Source organism: Coccinella septempunctata, chromosome 1, assembly GCF_907165205.1.
Source record: "Coccinella septempunctata chromosome 1, icCocSept1.1, whole genome shotgun sequence".
NCBI classification, from domain to species: domain Eukaryota; kingdom Metazoa; phylum Arthropoda; class Insecta; order Coleoptera; family Coccinellidae; genus Coccinella; species Coccinella septempunctata.
Genome location: NC_058189.1, coordinates 61,969,257 through 61,986,015, shown reverse-complemented (window position 1 = coordinate 61,986,015; position 16,759 = coordinate 61,969,257). Strand labels below are relative to the sequence as shown.

The window sequence follows — 16,759 nt, the reverse complement described above, 5'->3', positions numbered from 1 at the left end:
GGAATCGTCCTATGGAAAAGAATTGAAGCTCAAATCGATAACGTATGATAGAAATATATGTGAAAGTAGACAATTTTTTCACATCCTTGAATTCTTACTGTTCCAGATTAATGGGTCAGCTGAGTCTAGGAAAAACTAATTAAAAAAACATCGTTCGCATAAATTTTATTTATTTTTTTATGAAATAAAGATGTTTCGTACAAATCGATATTAGTTTGAGTCTGCTAACCAAATGTCAGAAGTACAATCTCCTCCAGGATACCTGAAATTATAAAACAAATATAAGTTTTATTCCATCGAGCAATAGTGGTGGATGCGCTACGCAGTTCAGTGGAGAAACTGTTGAATTCAACGATATTGAATGGATGAAACGTCAGACAATACTGAATCGAATATAGTGAAAGTTTAACCAAAATTTCAACTAAAAAATCAAAGTTTTTGAAGTTATTTCAAGCAGTAAATAAAAACTTCGATTGAAATTAAATCCCTCCTGATATTGGAATTATTCAGTGTACCAACCTTATTTCATGGGCCAATAATGGCCCGTCTGGTCCAATTCCGAAATCCACCAAGAAATCCTCATCCAACTTCAATCCTCCGTTTACAGTGTCGATATCCACCTTGAGAAGTACAGATCCATGCTGGACAAGGTCAGGATAAAAGTATTTGTCAAGCGGAGAGTATAAGCTAGATGTCACATATAGACGTTTTCCATCTAGAGACAGCTGCATCATCTGCGGTGAACCATAGACCCTCCTGCCCTTCACGTGAATTGGCTGGGGTCTCTCTTTCAACTCAGGATCCTCCAGGACCTTTATTTCAGAATCGGATAGGAGCTTTCCTCCCAGAAATATCTGACCTGCGAGTGGAAGGACATAAGTATTATACACAGAGGGTTTGCACAGTGATTGGAATTCCGAAAGTATGAGATCCATTTTGAAATTATAGAATTTAAAAAAATGTAACCGAGGTCATCATTCAAATGAGGTATAAGTAGGAACACAAAATTTGTGAGTACGCCACTGTCTTTTGATGACAGATCGCTACTGAATAACTCAAGTATTCAATTACAACAAGTTCCCCTTGAGATATAAATCCCTTATTGCCTCAGGGATATCAGAACACATCTACCTCAGCTTTTCATGAAAATTAAGTATCATACATATATATGATATGCGACAACGAAAATGGGACTAAATTAACGTTATTTGAACCCAAGAAATGAAAAACAGTTAGGTGAAACCTAATACACACAAATATGGATAAGATAATATAAGAAATGAATTTTTAAATTGTGTAGGAGCTCTGGATGCCCTGGAAATGCTTACCTGTTAATTTTGGGTGACAAGGATCACTTATATCATATTGTCTGATGTCACCATGAGTCCAGTTAGAAAAGTAGAGATATTTGTCGTCTAACGATATCAATATATCAGTTATGATACCTGGAATTGGACACAAAACGCTATTTCAAGACTGTGGATTGTTTGATGCGAATTCATGAGGTATAGACAATAGTTTGGAGAGTTACTTGGTTGATTAATCACCATAAAACTACTCACCAAGGTTAACAATAAAATTTTATGGATTTACCTTGCATATATTCGCCAATCCAGCCACTGACTTTTTTTGGTTTCACGTGTATGACTCTATCGGCAACCCATTTACCATCAGAATTCGTGTAAAACCTGAAAAACAAGGAAAAATATCAAATACAGTGTGCAGCAGAGCCATTGACCAGTTTCAAAAGGCAAAGTTAGAGAAAAACATCACTCCCCACTCAGTGGGACCCCAAAAACTAAAACTTCAGACCCTAAGGAACACAAAGAGTCCTTCCGCACCTACCTACCTTCTTAGATCTTACACTCACAACAAATTGAGTGAGCGAACTTATATACACTGCGCAAAAAAATTAACGCACATTCTGAAAATCTCAATTTTAATGAAAGTTAACTCTACATTGACTTTATAACTTATTTTTCATGTTCTCTCGGGAAGGTTTTGAACGAAACAAGACACATTAAATGGAAGAAAAATTCAGGATTTCACCGACTCTTATGTGAAAGAAGAGAAATGAACAATTTTCAAAATACTGAGATGCTGATAAGTGATTTAATACTTGGTATTTCCACCCCTTGCGTTAATTACAGCTCGGCAACGACCGTTCATACTTAAAATGAGTGATCTTAAAATGTTCTGATTTAATCCTTCCCAGATTTCTACGAGTTGGATTCCTAAGTCATTAAGAGTAGCTGGACGATTTTCTGAACTTCTCAGCCCTTTATTGAGGTTGTCCCAAACCTGCTCAATCGGATTGAGATCTGGACTTGCTGGCCATTCCATTCGAGAGACTTCAACCTCTTCAAGGTACTCCTGAACGGTGCGCGCACAATGGGGTCTGGCATTATCTCCATAAAAATGAAATTTTCACCATTGTATGGGGCAAATGGCACTACATGCTCTTCAAGAATGTTCCTTATATACTTATCAGCATTCATAGCTCCATTATCAACGACTACTAGGTATGTGCGAGCAGTCAAAGATATTCCACCCCATACCATAATCGATCCTCCCCCGAAACCAGTAGTATTCAGGAAATTGCACTGAGCATATCTTTCATGTGGACGTCTGTATACAAAGCAACGTCGATCACAATGGTAGAGGCAGAATCTAGACTCATCTGTGAAGAGAACTCCTTCCCAATCGGCCTCTTCCCAATGGATATGCTCTCTCGCAAAATTCAAACGCGCCCTTCGATGGGCTGGGGTAAGAGCTGGGCCTCTTGCCGCGACACGAGGCCTTGAATCATATTCTCTGAGGCGATTATTTCTTATTGTCTGAGTGCTAATTTGCACCTCATGAGTTTGCTCAAGCTGAATTTGAAGGAGGCGAGCGGTTGCAAACCGTTGTCTCAACGAAGAAACTCTCAAGCAACGTTCTTGAATGGCAGTTGTTACCCGTGGTCTACCCTGTCCTGGTCTTCGGACATTCATACCTGTCTCCCTGAATCGCTGCAACATTCTGGACACACTTGTATGGGAAACTCCAAACCTTTCTGCAATTCTTGTGTATGTCCACCCTTCTTCTCGCAAAACTTCCGCTTGGGCACATTCCTCTTGGGTCAAATCGAGTGTTTCGCGTTGCATAGCGATCGAGTGTAGAAAATCAAACGAAAGAAAAACTATTGATCACTAGAATTGATCGATAAAATCAGTTATTTTAGAATGGAGCCAATACATTCAAAATCTGATAATATCATCTTTTTTCATTCCTGCTGGGAAAAAACGTCTGTATTGAAGAAAACCGTTGAAAGTGGATAACATATGCATGCATAATTCTGATAAAAATAATTATCATTGGGAACACCTTCAGTTGTAGAATAAATTTGAGATTTTCATAATGTGCGTTAATTTTTTTGCTCAGTGTATTTCTGAATGGACATTCAAAATTCACCTCATTTTCGAGCATTTTCTGACTCACCTGTATATCGCCCCATACCCAGCACATCCAACAAAACCCTCCTTCTTGAGTGGGTCGTGGAGGAAACGAATTTCCAGAGGTGTCTGACCCTCCAACCCAAGGTCGATTGTCTGGATCAGTTCTCGTTTACTCCAAGAGTAAAAATTCAACGATTGTCCATAACACTCGCTGTAGTTGCAGGTTGGATCGAAGCCTTTTTTGATTTGGTTGGGTTTGCCCCACTCCGAAGATACCATAACATCGAAATGGGGTTGGTACCAAAAGTCGTAGCCATATTTTGCAGTTTTGCCTTTGGTCCATGTGCCTAAAAATGAATTAGAGGGATGAAAATTAACTAATTGTGTTACCCAAATCAGTTAGAGTTAGGATGTTCTGTATATAAACCTTTAGTCACCTTTTATTTCGAATGTTTTTCCGTCCAGTAAAATAAAGTCACCTTTGGCTTCACCATTTTTGTCCCCCAGAGTTGAAATCATAATTTCTCCGTTTGCGAGGCAGTGTGTAGTGTGAGGAAATGAACAATTTACCTTATGCATATCTTCAGCTTCAATTACCTTGAGCAAAAAAAAAACTGCCTAGAAAATCTAATCTACCATCTTACCATCAACAAGAACCATCTAAATAATCCGCATTGTTAGTGATACACTTGAACTGACTTATGTTTTTGTATCCATAACCATAAGTATAATAACTACCAAATTTTTCCCCCCAGATGAATGGATTTGAAGATCTTAGAATGGAGTTCTTCACTTTGCAATAAATAGAGTGTGTGAAAATTAACGAGCAAAATGCATTATTTTGAAAGAAATGCTCTTACAGCCAACAGGTCAATTCTTATTTTAAAATTACAGTAGTTTACTTTATTACTCAGATTTACGTAAAAATATTGCAGTGAAATGAAAACTGAACATTCTGAAAAAACGTGAATTTCAGCTGTGTAATTTACCTTATAAATACTGGGTTCTCTCTCATTTTTCCCAGTATCCACAATATAAATTCTATCGGATCCAAGGGCTGGCATAACTATTTTATCACGTTTAGAGCAACATTCTTTTCCGTGGCAACTGGAGCAGATATTCCAGCCAAAATGATGTAGTTCGTCGTTTTTCCTTTGCGTCCTCAGCTTATGTATTATCTGAAACAAGAAGAAAGAGATCAGATTTATATTTTATATAAATATTTCTAACTTTTCCAATCTATCAACTTGTTTCCGTGGTGTAGTGGTTATCACATCCGCCTAACACGCGGAAGGTCCCCGGTTCGATCCCGGGCGGAAACAAATCTTTTCACTTTTGGACATATGATGAATATGTCACCATAATATTCTGTAAATAAACTGCAACTCACCTGACAATAAGTAGGAGATTTTGGGTCAACGTCAACAGTAGCCAATAAGTCGGTTTTTTCCTCGGACTGGTCGGGTTGAATGCATATGACGTAAAGAATCTTTTCCCTTGGGCCATTTTTCATAGCATCAATGGGGGACGCATAGCCGGGACCTTAAATGTCGAATAACGGGTAGTTATGATCGTATTGTACAACTATCAGATTCTCTACTACTATATCTTATACAAATATGGGTTACTGATTTATGACAAAAATAGCTTCCATAGAGAAATGATTCGTTTTTTCCATTCTGGTATTTATTCTCAAATTTTTCATATTGAGGGCAATAAGAATCTGCTCAATTTTATTAACGTGCAATACTATTTTCGAGAATCCCTTTCACACTTCTATCTGTTAATTATATAAATTTCAAGTTTTGTAGTGAAAATAATATATGAAGCTATTTTTCACGCCTGATAAATTATTCTCGGATACATAATGTTGGAGAAATATTTACCTGGCATTATGAGAATCCTTCAAATTAATCTATTTCGTATATTCTATCCCAATAGCTTAAAACGCACAAACACACTAGCAAACAACACACAAATGATGAATCTCAAATTGTCTACTTGCTTCTCGACTTTCAGCTTATATTATAAGGTTGTTGTCCGATTGTTTGTTGTCGACAGGACTGCCAGTTGAATGATAACCATTTTACCCACTAGTGTTATCAGTTATTGGATACATTGAGGATTACAGATGACCAAGTTCAAGGGTAATTTTTCAGGTGATTAAAAAATGAGATTTCAGCCATTCGTATATTATGCAGATTTCGAGGAATTCATTAAGTGGTCTTTGTAGTTTATTTTGAGGGAATGCGTCAGAGATGTTTGAAGGAATACCAGAGACGGACTCAGCGTTGTCGATAGCCTTGTAAACAAATAATTCAAGATGATTTAGTAGGAAATGATTGGTATTCGTTTAAGTAGCAAGTGTTATTAGTTGATCACTCCAACTCAATAAATAGATAGCTTTCAAATGTCGGATGACTGGTTAAATCAATGAGTAAATTATCTTCGACACTAATTGCATTATAATAAAGTGATTCTGATTTGATTTGATTCAACCAATTCATTCAAACCCATTTAAGAAACCTCCCAGTACATTAATGCCAATCTGCAGTTTTCTTTGGTATATTTTTTTTCGAAGAACCTCCTTTATTTTACAGTTTATCCAAACGAGAACCCAAATTGGGAATAAAATCAATATTAAATTGACCAGGAGTTTTTATCACTGCAAAAGTGATCGATAACCTTTGAAACCGGTGTTAATAATGACTGATATAAGCCAATATATTCAGCATTTTTTCACGCTGTTAGGTGATTCAAAATAATCTACGATAGGGATTGCGTTGACACGTGATTTACCTGATAGCAACTAATTCAAAGCTCTCTCTATTATTGACATATGTAGGTACTTTTGTGTTCGATATCATGCGGAGAGAGTTTTAATTTGGTGGATGCGATATTTTGAGAGTTCATCTATGCGTCACTCATTTTAATAGTTCGTAAGATATTTAAGTACTTTTTGTGTCAGCACATGCAGAAACGCTGTTGCATTTCACACCTTATCATTAATCGCAACATTAGCATCTTAAAAAAAATCAATATTCATTTTCACCACACAATGAATTGAGTGAAAATTGTTGATTTTAGAGAGTTCCAAAGCCAGGTCCTGGGAGCTACAGATTGTGATAACTCCCCAACTTTGAATCCTTAAAATCAGAAGATTTGAGTAGATGATTGGAAAAGTTGTTGAGAGAAAAATCCCCACTTCTAGTATTTTTCGATAACGGTTAATCCGTTTGTTGGTTATTAATTATTATTAGGGTATGTGAATATTGATAAATGTTAATACGGAACCCTCCTCAATGCGAGTTTACTTGTACCCATACCCATCGCACTGAATACTCGACATTTAAATGACACTGAAATCAGGAATATTTCAATTTTAACTGACGCACACGTCCAATGAAACAATGGGTTCGATAATAGCCAAATTGCCATTAATTAATATGAATACTTATAATTAAACATGAATTATGAGAGAGGCGACTCGAACACATTCTTTCAATCTGAACCCTTATCGAAATTTGTAACTGGCGATCCCTATTCGTCTAGTGTTTGGTTAAACTGAAAATTTCAAGGTTCATCATAGGTATTCCTAGGTCAAAAACAAAAAAGAAGACTACTCTTTTCTCTGATGTAAGAAAGGGTAAAATTATCGAGAGTCAGAATGGGCATAAATGCTCTTTTCTGTTAACAAACTAGGGTTTTCATTCTTGGATTTTCTTCCTTTCATGTTCTCCTAGAAAATATTCTAGCTATTCATAAAAAACTCATCTGGATCTGGATTGATCACTAAAGATTCAATTATTCCATTGAAGATTCCAGTTCAGTCATTCTCTGCACCAAACTAGTCGAGCCTTCTGCGCCTAGTATGGGGGTGAGGGTTTAGACAAACTGAGTAAATCCAAACTTCTGATTGTACAATGAACAGTTCGTATTGTAATCAGCCTGTCATTCTATGGAAAAATTGGTCCGCAGTTGACCTTGTGGACGTGACTAGGTCCCGTAGAGCCATAAGCTTGTCGGTCATTCTTCTGACACATCCTGTAACTTGGTTCTACAGGGTGTTTCACGAGTGGCTGGCCATAGGTTAGTGGTGAATGCAGCTCACTTAGGCCTTTCAGGAAATTTGCTTCTTTTTTACTTTAGGCCACTAGTTTCGGTGATACAGGGTGATTTTTGGATTTTGGACTTATTTTCGATATCCTTAACGTGGGAATGAGTGGTCCGATTATAATGAAATTTTGTGGGCTCGTTGAATTCTAATAACCCTTTAAGATGGCAGAGGAAATTTCAAGATAATCTGGACAGTCCTCAGAATATTGAGATTTTTCTTTCAAATATCAAAATCTATATTTTTTGGATCAGTTGAAAATTTTTGTTTTCAGAATTGAAAAAAAGGACATTTTGTCAATCGAATTCAATTTTCACTTCACAAGGATACAAAACAGAAACGAACGAATGAAGAATGCAACATGATTGCATTTTCATTTTTGAGAATAAGGTCCTTTTCTCAATTATTTAGTTATAATTTTCATTGAAACCTGCTAATATTCATGATTCAGAATGTTTAATAAATGAAAAGAGGGCTTTAATATTCAAAATCTCGGCAGGTGGCATTGAAAGTTATAACTGAATAAACAGGACTGTAATCTCAAAAAAGAACCTGAAATATGATTTCGTTCGTTTCTCTTTTGGAACAAGTGTGCCATGCGAAGTGAAAATTGAATTTGATTGAAAACAATAAAAAAATATGTTTTATTCCAATTCTGAAAACAAAAGTTCTTTTTTTGATATTTGAAAAATAAATCTCAAAGTTCGAGTTCTGTCCTGATAATCTGCCTGTGCCATCTCGAAGGACTATTGGAAGTAAACGATCCCACAAATTTTCATCAAAAACGGCCAACTCGTTCTCAAATTATGGATATCCGAAATTTAAAGCGAAATCCATAAATCACCCTGTATCTCCAAATCTAATGGCCTTTGGGTACAAAAGAAGCAACTGTTCTGAAAGGCCTAGATGACCCCCACTCACCATTAGGCTATAGCCAACCGCTCGTGAAACACCCTGTATATCCGACAATAATCCAGTACCGTAGATTCGTGTGACTTGGGACGATTGTTGAGTTCAACTTGTCATATTTTCAAAACGGTGACCTATTTTGATCTGAAAAAGAGGTTCGAATATGCTTCATGACTCAGACTATCGATAACGATATATATCATGCTTCAGAATTCGGATATAAATTAAAAAAAAAAATATAATATTCTTGTCCCAAGTCATCCACCGATTTGGGAGGCTTGGGACACAAGTTAAAATCTATTGATTTCTCAACTCTCGAATGAAATAGGTGACTTGGGAAGTTGTATAGTTTTGAAAAATTAGAATTTGTGATTATATAGTTGAAATCCGGTAAGGAAATTAAATAATAAGCCCCTATTACAGCAAAAGCAAATATATTGTAACTCAAATGTAAAAAAACTAAACAAAATAGGGGAACTTTGATTTCTTTCATTCTTTGGTTATTTCTTTGTGGAAATATCGTAAATAATAAAATATCCTGTGAAAAATCGGCATATTTCCTGCTGCCAATGCGCCGCTTGTATTTATTTGGCATTATCCCAAGTCACCCTATGAAACAACAAAATAAATAAATGAGATCCGTGTTGCCGTTTGATTTATTAACAACCTTGTTTCATGACATATCTAATCCCAATATCCCACGTATCCAGAAAAAAAATTACACATGCACAAAGTGTACAGGACACTAGATACTTTCTAGTGTCCTCTGTACACTTTGGCCATAAAAAAACGCGCTTTTACTCTCCTGAATTCGTAAATTTTTCCTGTCAATTCAAACGCTCTGGTCACGACAAACTCAACAGGAATTAATTGTTAAACTAACCGAAAAGACGCTACACAATCTTATAAGTTTGTCCCTTCACTCATAAATGGTAAGAAACAAAGAAATCTGCAAGGGGGGTAATTGTCCCAAGTTACAGGACTGTCCCAAGTCACCCGAATCTACCAGTACCGTATTCACACTTCTGTGCTTCCTGGTGGCTATTTCAAATTCACTAAACTGTTAAAAAGTTCTTGTTTACAGGTCAGAAAATGCATAATACTCTTGAAACCCTTCAAATTTCATTCGCATTCTACCGGTTTCAGAGCAATAAATAAATAGTTTTTAAGTTAAATTTTAACACCCTGTATCTCGGAAAAGGAAGCATATGCGAACATAAGTTATACAGCATTATGTCATTATTTTTTCATGCAGAATCACCTCCTGAAGTTTGTCGTACTTATTCACTAACACCCTGTATACAGGGTTAGAACTATTTAGGGGCTGACTGTAGGAATATCGAAAACCGTTAAAAATAAAGGGTGGCTTAAATTACAAAAAAGTAGTACACCAGCATCATTGCTATATATAGGATTATGACCTCACACTGAATTTCTTGTGGTTATCTCCAAAAACAAATGAGTTATGAAGAAAAAATGATAATTTTGGCTTTTAGTTTTTTCGAGATATCTCCGGAACCATAAGAGATATTTCAGAACTGTTTACACCAAACCACTCATCCTTAAATAACGCAACTTCTTTGTAATTTAAGGTACCCTGTATTACTAACGGTTTTCGATATACCTGTTGCCCCCCTCTAAATAGTTCCAACCCTGTATTTTGGTTGACTTTGGGTGACTCGAAAACGCTATCTTAGAGAGTTTTTTTCTGCTTTTTCTGAGGAGTATTCGGAATTAGGAAGCGAATTTGTCACCGAATCGAATTCAGCCAATTTTCTTTCATTCTAACTCCAGAAGGGTTAGCATTTCAAACCCCTGTATAACTGGATTACCGAGGTATTCGGTCCATTTGCTACATGGATTGGTTATTGATATTATCCATTAGATTCGAGCCAATGATGCTGCGCGATTTAAACCTATTACCGTAATTTTTACCCTTGTTTGTGCATCAAACAAAATGCAGGTCACAATTAGATTCGCGATCTTGAACAATAGACACGGATCAAAGTTGAACGACTTGACCACTCATCCTACTCAATGTACCATTATTAAGCTTGGCTATAAATAACCCCGCATTAGATTCAGTTGCGTTTTTCTGGCAAACTCGGTTACATCACCTCTTTGTAACACTCTGTTGCAGCCCGCGTAGCCAATAGAAATAAACGTGTTCGCGAGATAAACACAACTCACCAGTTGCTGCGAATCCGGCGGCCTATCTGTAGCGTCGACTGGCGTCGCGACGCATCGACGGAGGTTTGTATTTAGCGGGCCATTTCGCGATCGTCATTTCGTATTGTTTTTCGATGGAGTTCTAAGGGAGAGGGCCAAGATGAGTGAGGAAACTGATGAAGGTGGGTCCTAGTTTTGGTTCCAGGGATGTGCTTAAAATAGATGCGGATCTTGTTGATAATCTTTCAGTTATTTATGCTGAATATTTTGCATATGATATTTTAAGATTTCAGGCTTTCTCGAAGGCTTATTTATATTAGGGAAAGAATACAGTATATAATCTTTTTTTCGAAAGAATTTCAAGTCATGATCGTGATGTTTATTTTCATTATAAAGAATGTGTATATTGGGCATATCAATCATTGAAAAGTTCATGAAGAAATAGTTTCAAACTGGTACCTACCAACTTATTAATCATTCATTAAAACTTTTGGACTGAAATTCTTTTTGTTTCATTGGAATATTGGAAACAAGGACGAGAACCAGTGAAATTTTCTCTGAAAATGATTAGGTACATATATCATTTCATTGTTGGTTCTATTTTAAACAATTGGAAAGCACTGACTTGAAGTCAGGAACAAATATCATGAAATGAGCTCTCCCAACGTTGGTCAGCTCTTAGGAAAGATGCTCAACCAATATTTTCAAAACTATAGGTCTGATTGAGTTGAGATTAAACTGATTTATTCCATTGAAGAAACTGAATAACATGATTTTGTTATTGTGTCTTTATATATCATATTATGTCTTTAGGTGGATCCTTTGAAATTTTAAATGATTATGCTCTTGTGTGCAATAATGATTCCATTAAGAATTTTGAAAGCTTATGAAGATTAAACAAAGAACGAATTGATGAAATTTCACATAAGAACTGTTTCATTTTGGCTATTTCGAAAAGTACTGAACCATTGGATAAAGATACTATACAAAGTGAATCGTAAATTTCGACCAATATTTCTATAATATCAAAACATAACTGCTTCTTGCCTAAGTAACCCATGTCCGAAAATGCATATCAAGGGTGCTCTGGGTGCTCTATATAACCTAGAGATAACTAGATATGAATTTTGGAATATGGCTTTTTATTTATTTATTTCTTTCGAACACAAGATATCACCCACGTCTTCCAGATTTCTCGTTATGACCATTACGTACCATAAAAATACCAAAAACTCAAAGAGCCCAACTCTTGAAACTAAGTTGGACGATGAATATAGGAACGTTTTGTAAAATGAAAGTATTCTTCATATTTTCTTGTATAATGTACCGTTTTCGAGTAATTTGATCTTCAAAAATAAAAAATATCTGTGATATTCGGAGAATTGAGTACTTTGGCTGAATACAACTCTGTTTAAAAGATCCACAGACATGTAGTGTCATAGAGTTAGCTTGTTATTCTGAAGGTAATTTTGTTTTTCCAGGGGTGGCATAGCTCATTATGAAAATTTAAAAGGGCTATATCTTTTTATCAGGGCCAAATCAGAAAAAATGGTTGTATCCACGTCGTTTTGACATAAACAATATTTCATGTGTGCTTACCTTACTCCCTTCTAGTTACAAAAACTCAAGGAAATTATTCTATGGCTAACCGACTGCTCTCATGAAAGTAATTGGACTATACTCATCCTGAATTTTATTCAAGCCCACAGATTAAACATCTCATAACCCCAGTTCAATACATCTACATAAAGTGCAATTAAATTTGTGAAAACTAAACTAGATTCTACAGGATGTCCCAAAACTAGTGAAGCAAACGTCACACCACGATAAAAATACTATCGAATGACACCAACATTAGTTGAGCGAAAATGTACCGTTTCTGAAAAAACCTAACCTAAAGTTGCTATTTTTTCAATCACAAGGCCAATTTGTGATTAAGGATAGCGTTCTTCTCCCATCTTATCACCCCTATAGAGGGGGTTTAATCTGAGTAATAAAAATCATGTAGAAAAAACAATTGTTTTAATTTACATTTACTTAGGTTATCGATTAACTAGTTAAAATAATTTCAATTAGGGGAGATAAAACAATAATCTTAGTTCAATATAATTTAAAATCGATATCCTTTTTCACAAACTGGCCCTGTGATTAAGAAAAATAGTTCGAAAATCGGCAACTTTAGGTATTTTAATAAAATTCTGATTATTTTGGAAACGGTACATTTTCGTTGAACTAATGTTGGTGTCATTCGATAATATATTTGGTCTACTCTATCGTGATGTGACGTTTGATTCACTAGTTTTGGGACACTCTGTATATATAGTTCATTAAACCTAAAAGCCCATTTTATCCAGCATATAAGTAAGGTCACAAGGTTATGGTAACTTAAGTACGAATTACATTATGAAGGTGTTAACATGGAGAAAGTGACCAGAAAAGGTCCAAAAGTCTTGAAGAATGCGTACTTCATTCCAAATTCAATTTGGAGTTGATTACCATGAAGTTTTCTGAAACTGAATTCGTGGTATTCAGCTGAAAGACATTTTCATCACAAAAAAAGTCTCATTACTTCTAAACATCTCCTTGGTAAAAGTTTACAAAGTTATATCAGAGCCCTAGCACTATTAGAATTCCAGCAATATTTCTTCTTGCGAATTCCTGCAGACTAATGAAAACGATTGTGTAGCTTGTCTAGAAAAACCGAGCTTTCTGAAATTCTCAATCTTCTTGAATAAAATGGATAGAAGTAAGATGAGCGAAAAATTCCCTCCTTCCAAATTATAAATTGGGTTAGAAATATTCCGTCATTCGCTATATTTCATTAGTGTTAATGTGGTATTTTGCCGATAATATTTGCTATCGTTAACTTCTAATTGATAGTGAAATACCTGATTCATTCGTTGGATGACTGACATTGAAAGAGAATTTATACTCTTGGTCTTAAAATTATTTCCGTCATCGATACCATGATAGGCAGGCCAGCCGGAACATAATTCTTTTTTTTGGGCAAAGGCCGAATAAATCATTTTGTTGCAACCTTGATGGACCGCTTGATGTCGAAAACGAATGAATGAAACCAATATCAGTGGTGGAACATGCTTTTCTTGTAAGAAGTACTCACCCTGTATAATAATTCTAATTCTTCGTAAAAAATTATACAGAAATATATTGAAAATGTTTCTGGCATATTTGGTGTCATATAAAGACGTAGAAGTACGAATAATGTTCTTTGATATACAGTGTGGTCCATCGAAAACTTAACACATAAATTTTCAGGCTTCAAATGGAAAATATGGAAAGTCGCTCGGACCTGTCAATTTTTGATTCGAGGAGGAACAAATTTTTTGATGCTCTTTTAATCCCCGTAACTTCAACCTCCTAACGGTGATGAGCACAACCCCTTGATTTCGAATAGGGATGAGGGGTGTTACGCGGCTTTTCCACATTTTCCTTTTAGCCGGAACATTGAAGTGTTAACGTACAGTTTCATACTCAAATTTAAAGTAACTTTAAGCTTAAAGCTTCCTTTACTGTCATTTAAGTATAGGGTTAAAGGAAGCTTTAAAATCAAAAGGACTTCAGGTTTGATTATGCAACCGGCCGTAAGTTTTCGTTGGACCACACTTCATGAAAGGTGTGCGAACTCTTTATAGAATAAAACTAAAAGCAAAGAACACCTATGTACATAATTATAACATTCATGGCACATGTAGGAACACCCAGTATATTTGAATTTGACTATTCGACAAAAAAAGCAACCTGTATTTCCGGAAATGATCCACGTCGTCATAGAACATCCTATGGCATGGAATTTGAAGTCGGTATTAAATGAAATTTAAACTTTAAAGTCGGAATTTAGGGAACTATATATTTAAAATACGAGAATTTATTGATATCTAGTTAGCCTAGACCAGTTCTATGCAAAAAAAAAATATCGCGTTACCATAGCAACGAACAATAACTCATTAGAAAAGTCAGTGTGAAGTTTAAGGTCAAAAAAGTAAAACAGAGTTATAAACAGAGCAATAAATTAAAAGAAAGAAGATGTCCACCGAAATTGTGAAAATCTGGAAATTGGAGTATCGAGCCATCATCAAGTACCTGTATTTAAAAGGGTTAAGAAGTAAGCAGACTTATGAAGATATGCTTAATACCCTTGGTGATCAATGTCCTTCGTATGCGACCGTGAAAAATTAGACTCCAAGCTTCAAAAGAGGTAAATTTTCCATTGAAGATGATGACCGATCGGGAAGGCCAGTTTCTGTCAGTCCCCGAAAATATCGATGCAGTTCATGACATGATTTTATCAGACCTTCGAATTGGGCTAAAACGGATATCTGAAGCACTGAATATTTCATAAGACAGCGTTCATCATATAGTTCACGTCAATTTGGACATGAGAAGAATTGCTGCAAAATGGATCCCCAAATGCTTCAATGTTCACCATAATCGTGCAAGGGTAGAAGCATCGCGTTCGATCTGTGCTCGATTTGAAAACAATGTAGACTTCTTAAACCAAATTGTTAATATGAATGAGACTTGGGTACTTTTCTACGATCCAGAAACAAAGCAACAATCAATGAAATGGCGACACTCTGGTTCTCCAAGACCTAAGAACTTCCGTGTCCAAAAATCTGCTGGAAAAGTTCTTGTTTTAGTGTTTTGGGATTGCCATGGAATATTCATGATTTATTTTTTGGATAAGGGTAGAAAAATAACCGCAGATTACTATTCGGCATTACTGACCACTCTACGGGAAAAAATTAATGAGAAATGACGCGGAAAGCTATCCAAAGGTGTTTTGTTTTTGCAGGACAACGCCCCTGCACACAAATCTCATATTGCCATGCAAAAAATTCGTGATTTACGGTTTGAATTACTAGAACACCCCCCTTATTCATCAGTTTTGGCTCCATCCGACTATCATCTCTTTCCTCAACTGAAAAAAATGTTCAAAAGGTCGTAAATTTTCTTCCAACGAGGAGGTAATAAAAGCTGTGGAGGTCTGGTTTGCAGAGCAAAAAGAAATTTTTTTTTTGAGAGGTCTAGAGACGTTGCAGGTTCGCTGTAATAAATGTATCCAATTAAGAGGAGAATATGTTGAGTAATAAAATATTTTGACATTGAAATTTTTTTTAGTTCTATAGTAGGCTAAGAATTTTTCAATATATCTTCGTACGTATTCTGTAGCCCTTCGTCAGGAGAACTCAGTTTGATATATTTGTGGATTATTTTTGTTTTTCAATGAACGTGAATTTATGAAAAAACAAAACAACGCACCAAAAAGTTTTGGAACAAACATGACGAACAAGAATTTCTTAAAAACTTTCAATAATATTATGATAAATTTTCAAACTAAATTTCTAGAGCATGAATACTTTGAGAGTGTGCCACTAGAATCTAGTGACTAGATGATTCACTGCTTTTCGAATTATTTGAGAATTCCTCGCAAAACTGTTCCGTGAAGCAGTATTAAATTGAAAATAATAATTTATCCCGGAATCTTTGAAGTTATGCCAAAAACTTTTTTCACAAGGGTGAGTTATTTTTAAGACAATATGACGGTCCTGATACTGGTTTCGTTCAAAGGACTACTTGTTGAGACTTTATAGTTTGATTCATCTAAAAGATTCAAACCCAATCGGTTAACCCCTGTATTCAATATAGAATATTTTGTGACAATGCAGTTTTGAACAAATTTTTTGAGAGAGAACCTAGAGCCCCTAAGTTTTTTCGTTTTCCTCACACTGTATACTATACCTTCGATTCTTACTGCCTGATTATTTATCGTTCCTTATGCTAAACATTATCAAAATCATTCCAACCTTCAGTGAGTAATCTTGCTTCAACGTCACGAAAAAGGCAATAAATAAACATCCCTAAACTGAGTTCATTATTCAACACCAGCAAAAATACATATTGAACACATTTCAGGCGTCAACCTAGACTGAAAATAGTGTATTTAATTGGAGCACTTGGCTACATCGGATAAATAAAATAAATAAAAGATATTAATAACCTCTAATATTCTCGAGGAGTCTCCAAGCGCGGGCTCATTCATCAAGTAGATAGGACATCTCAATTCACCGCTTGTATTTTGGAACAAAAATATGAGAAATCTTTGAAACGA

The 16,759-nt window shown here is 35.6% G+C and overlaps 3 protein-coding genes and 1 non-coding gene across 4 annotated transcripts in view; 3 read left to right on the top strand and 1 right to left on the bottom strand.

Annotated features, from left to right (window-relative positions):
- LOC123309063 (protein tramtrack, alpha isoform) overlaps positions 1-16,759 on the top strand; it is a 592,303-nt gene that overhangs the window by 91,161 nt on the left and 484,383 nt on the right. The window lies entirely within an intron of this gene.
- LOC123309132 (methanethiol oxidase) lies at positions 160-5,652 on the bottom strand. Its single transcript, XM_044892064.1, has 9 exons — positions 5,324-5,652; positions 4,828-4,979; positions 4,427-4,615; positions 3,875-4,034; positions 3,481-3,784; positions 1,594-1,688; positions 1,329-1,445; positions 520-859; positions 160-262 (listed from the first exon to the last, which is right to left on the bottom strand). The coding sequence occupies exons 1-9, from the start codon at positions 5,328-5,330 to the stop codon at positions 211-213; spliced, it is 1,416 nt and encodes a 471-aa protein (XP_044747999.1). The 5' UTR covers positions 5,331-5,652; the 3' UTR covers positions 160-210.
- On the top strand, positions 4,687-4,759 carry Trnav-aac. The gene has a single exon. It is a non-coding gene; the product is annotated as a tRNA-Val (tRNA).
- The window catches only part of LOC123309201 (adenylate cyclase type 2), a 142,443-nt gene continuing 136,326 nt past the window's right edge, over positions 10,643-16,759 (top strand). The window contains exon 1 of the mRNA XM_044892188.1: positions 10,643-10,811. Within this exon, the coding sequence (XP_044748123.1) occupies positions 10,790-10,811 (22 nt within the window). The 5' untranslated portion in view covers positions 10,643-10,789. The remainder of the gene's footprint in view (positions 10,812-16,759) is intronic.

Coding starts and splice junctions, on each gene's coding strand:
- LOC123309132 (XM_044892064.1), bottom strand. Junction 3,785..3,874: donor AAAAACATTCGAAATAAAAG/GTGACTAAAGGT, acceptor ATTCATTTTTAG/GCACATGGACCAAAGGCAAA. Junction 263..519: donor TTATTGGCCCATGAAATAAG/GTTGGTACACTG, acceptor TTATAATTTCAG/GTATCCTGGAGGAGATTGTA.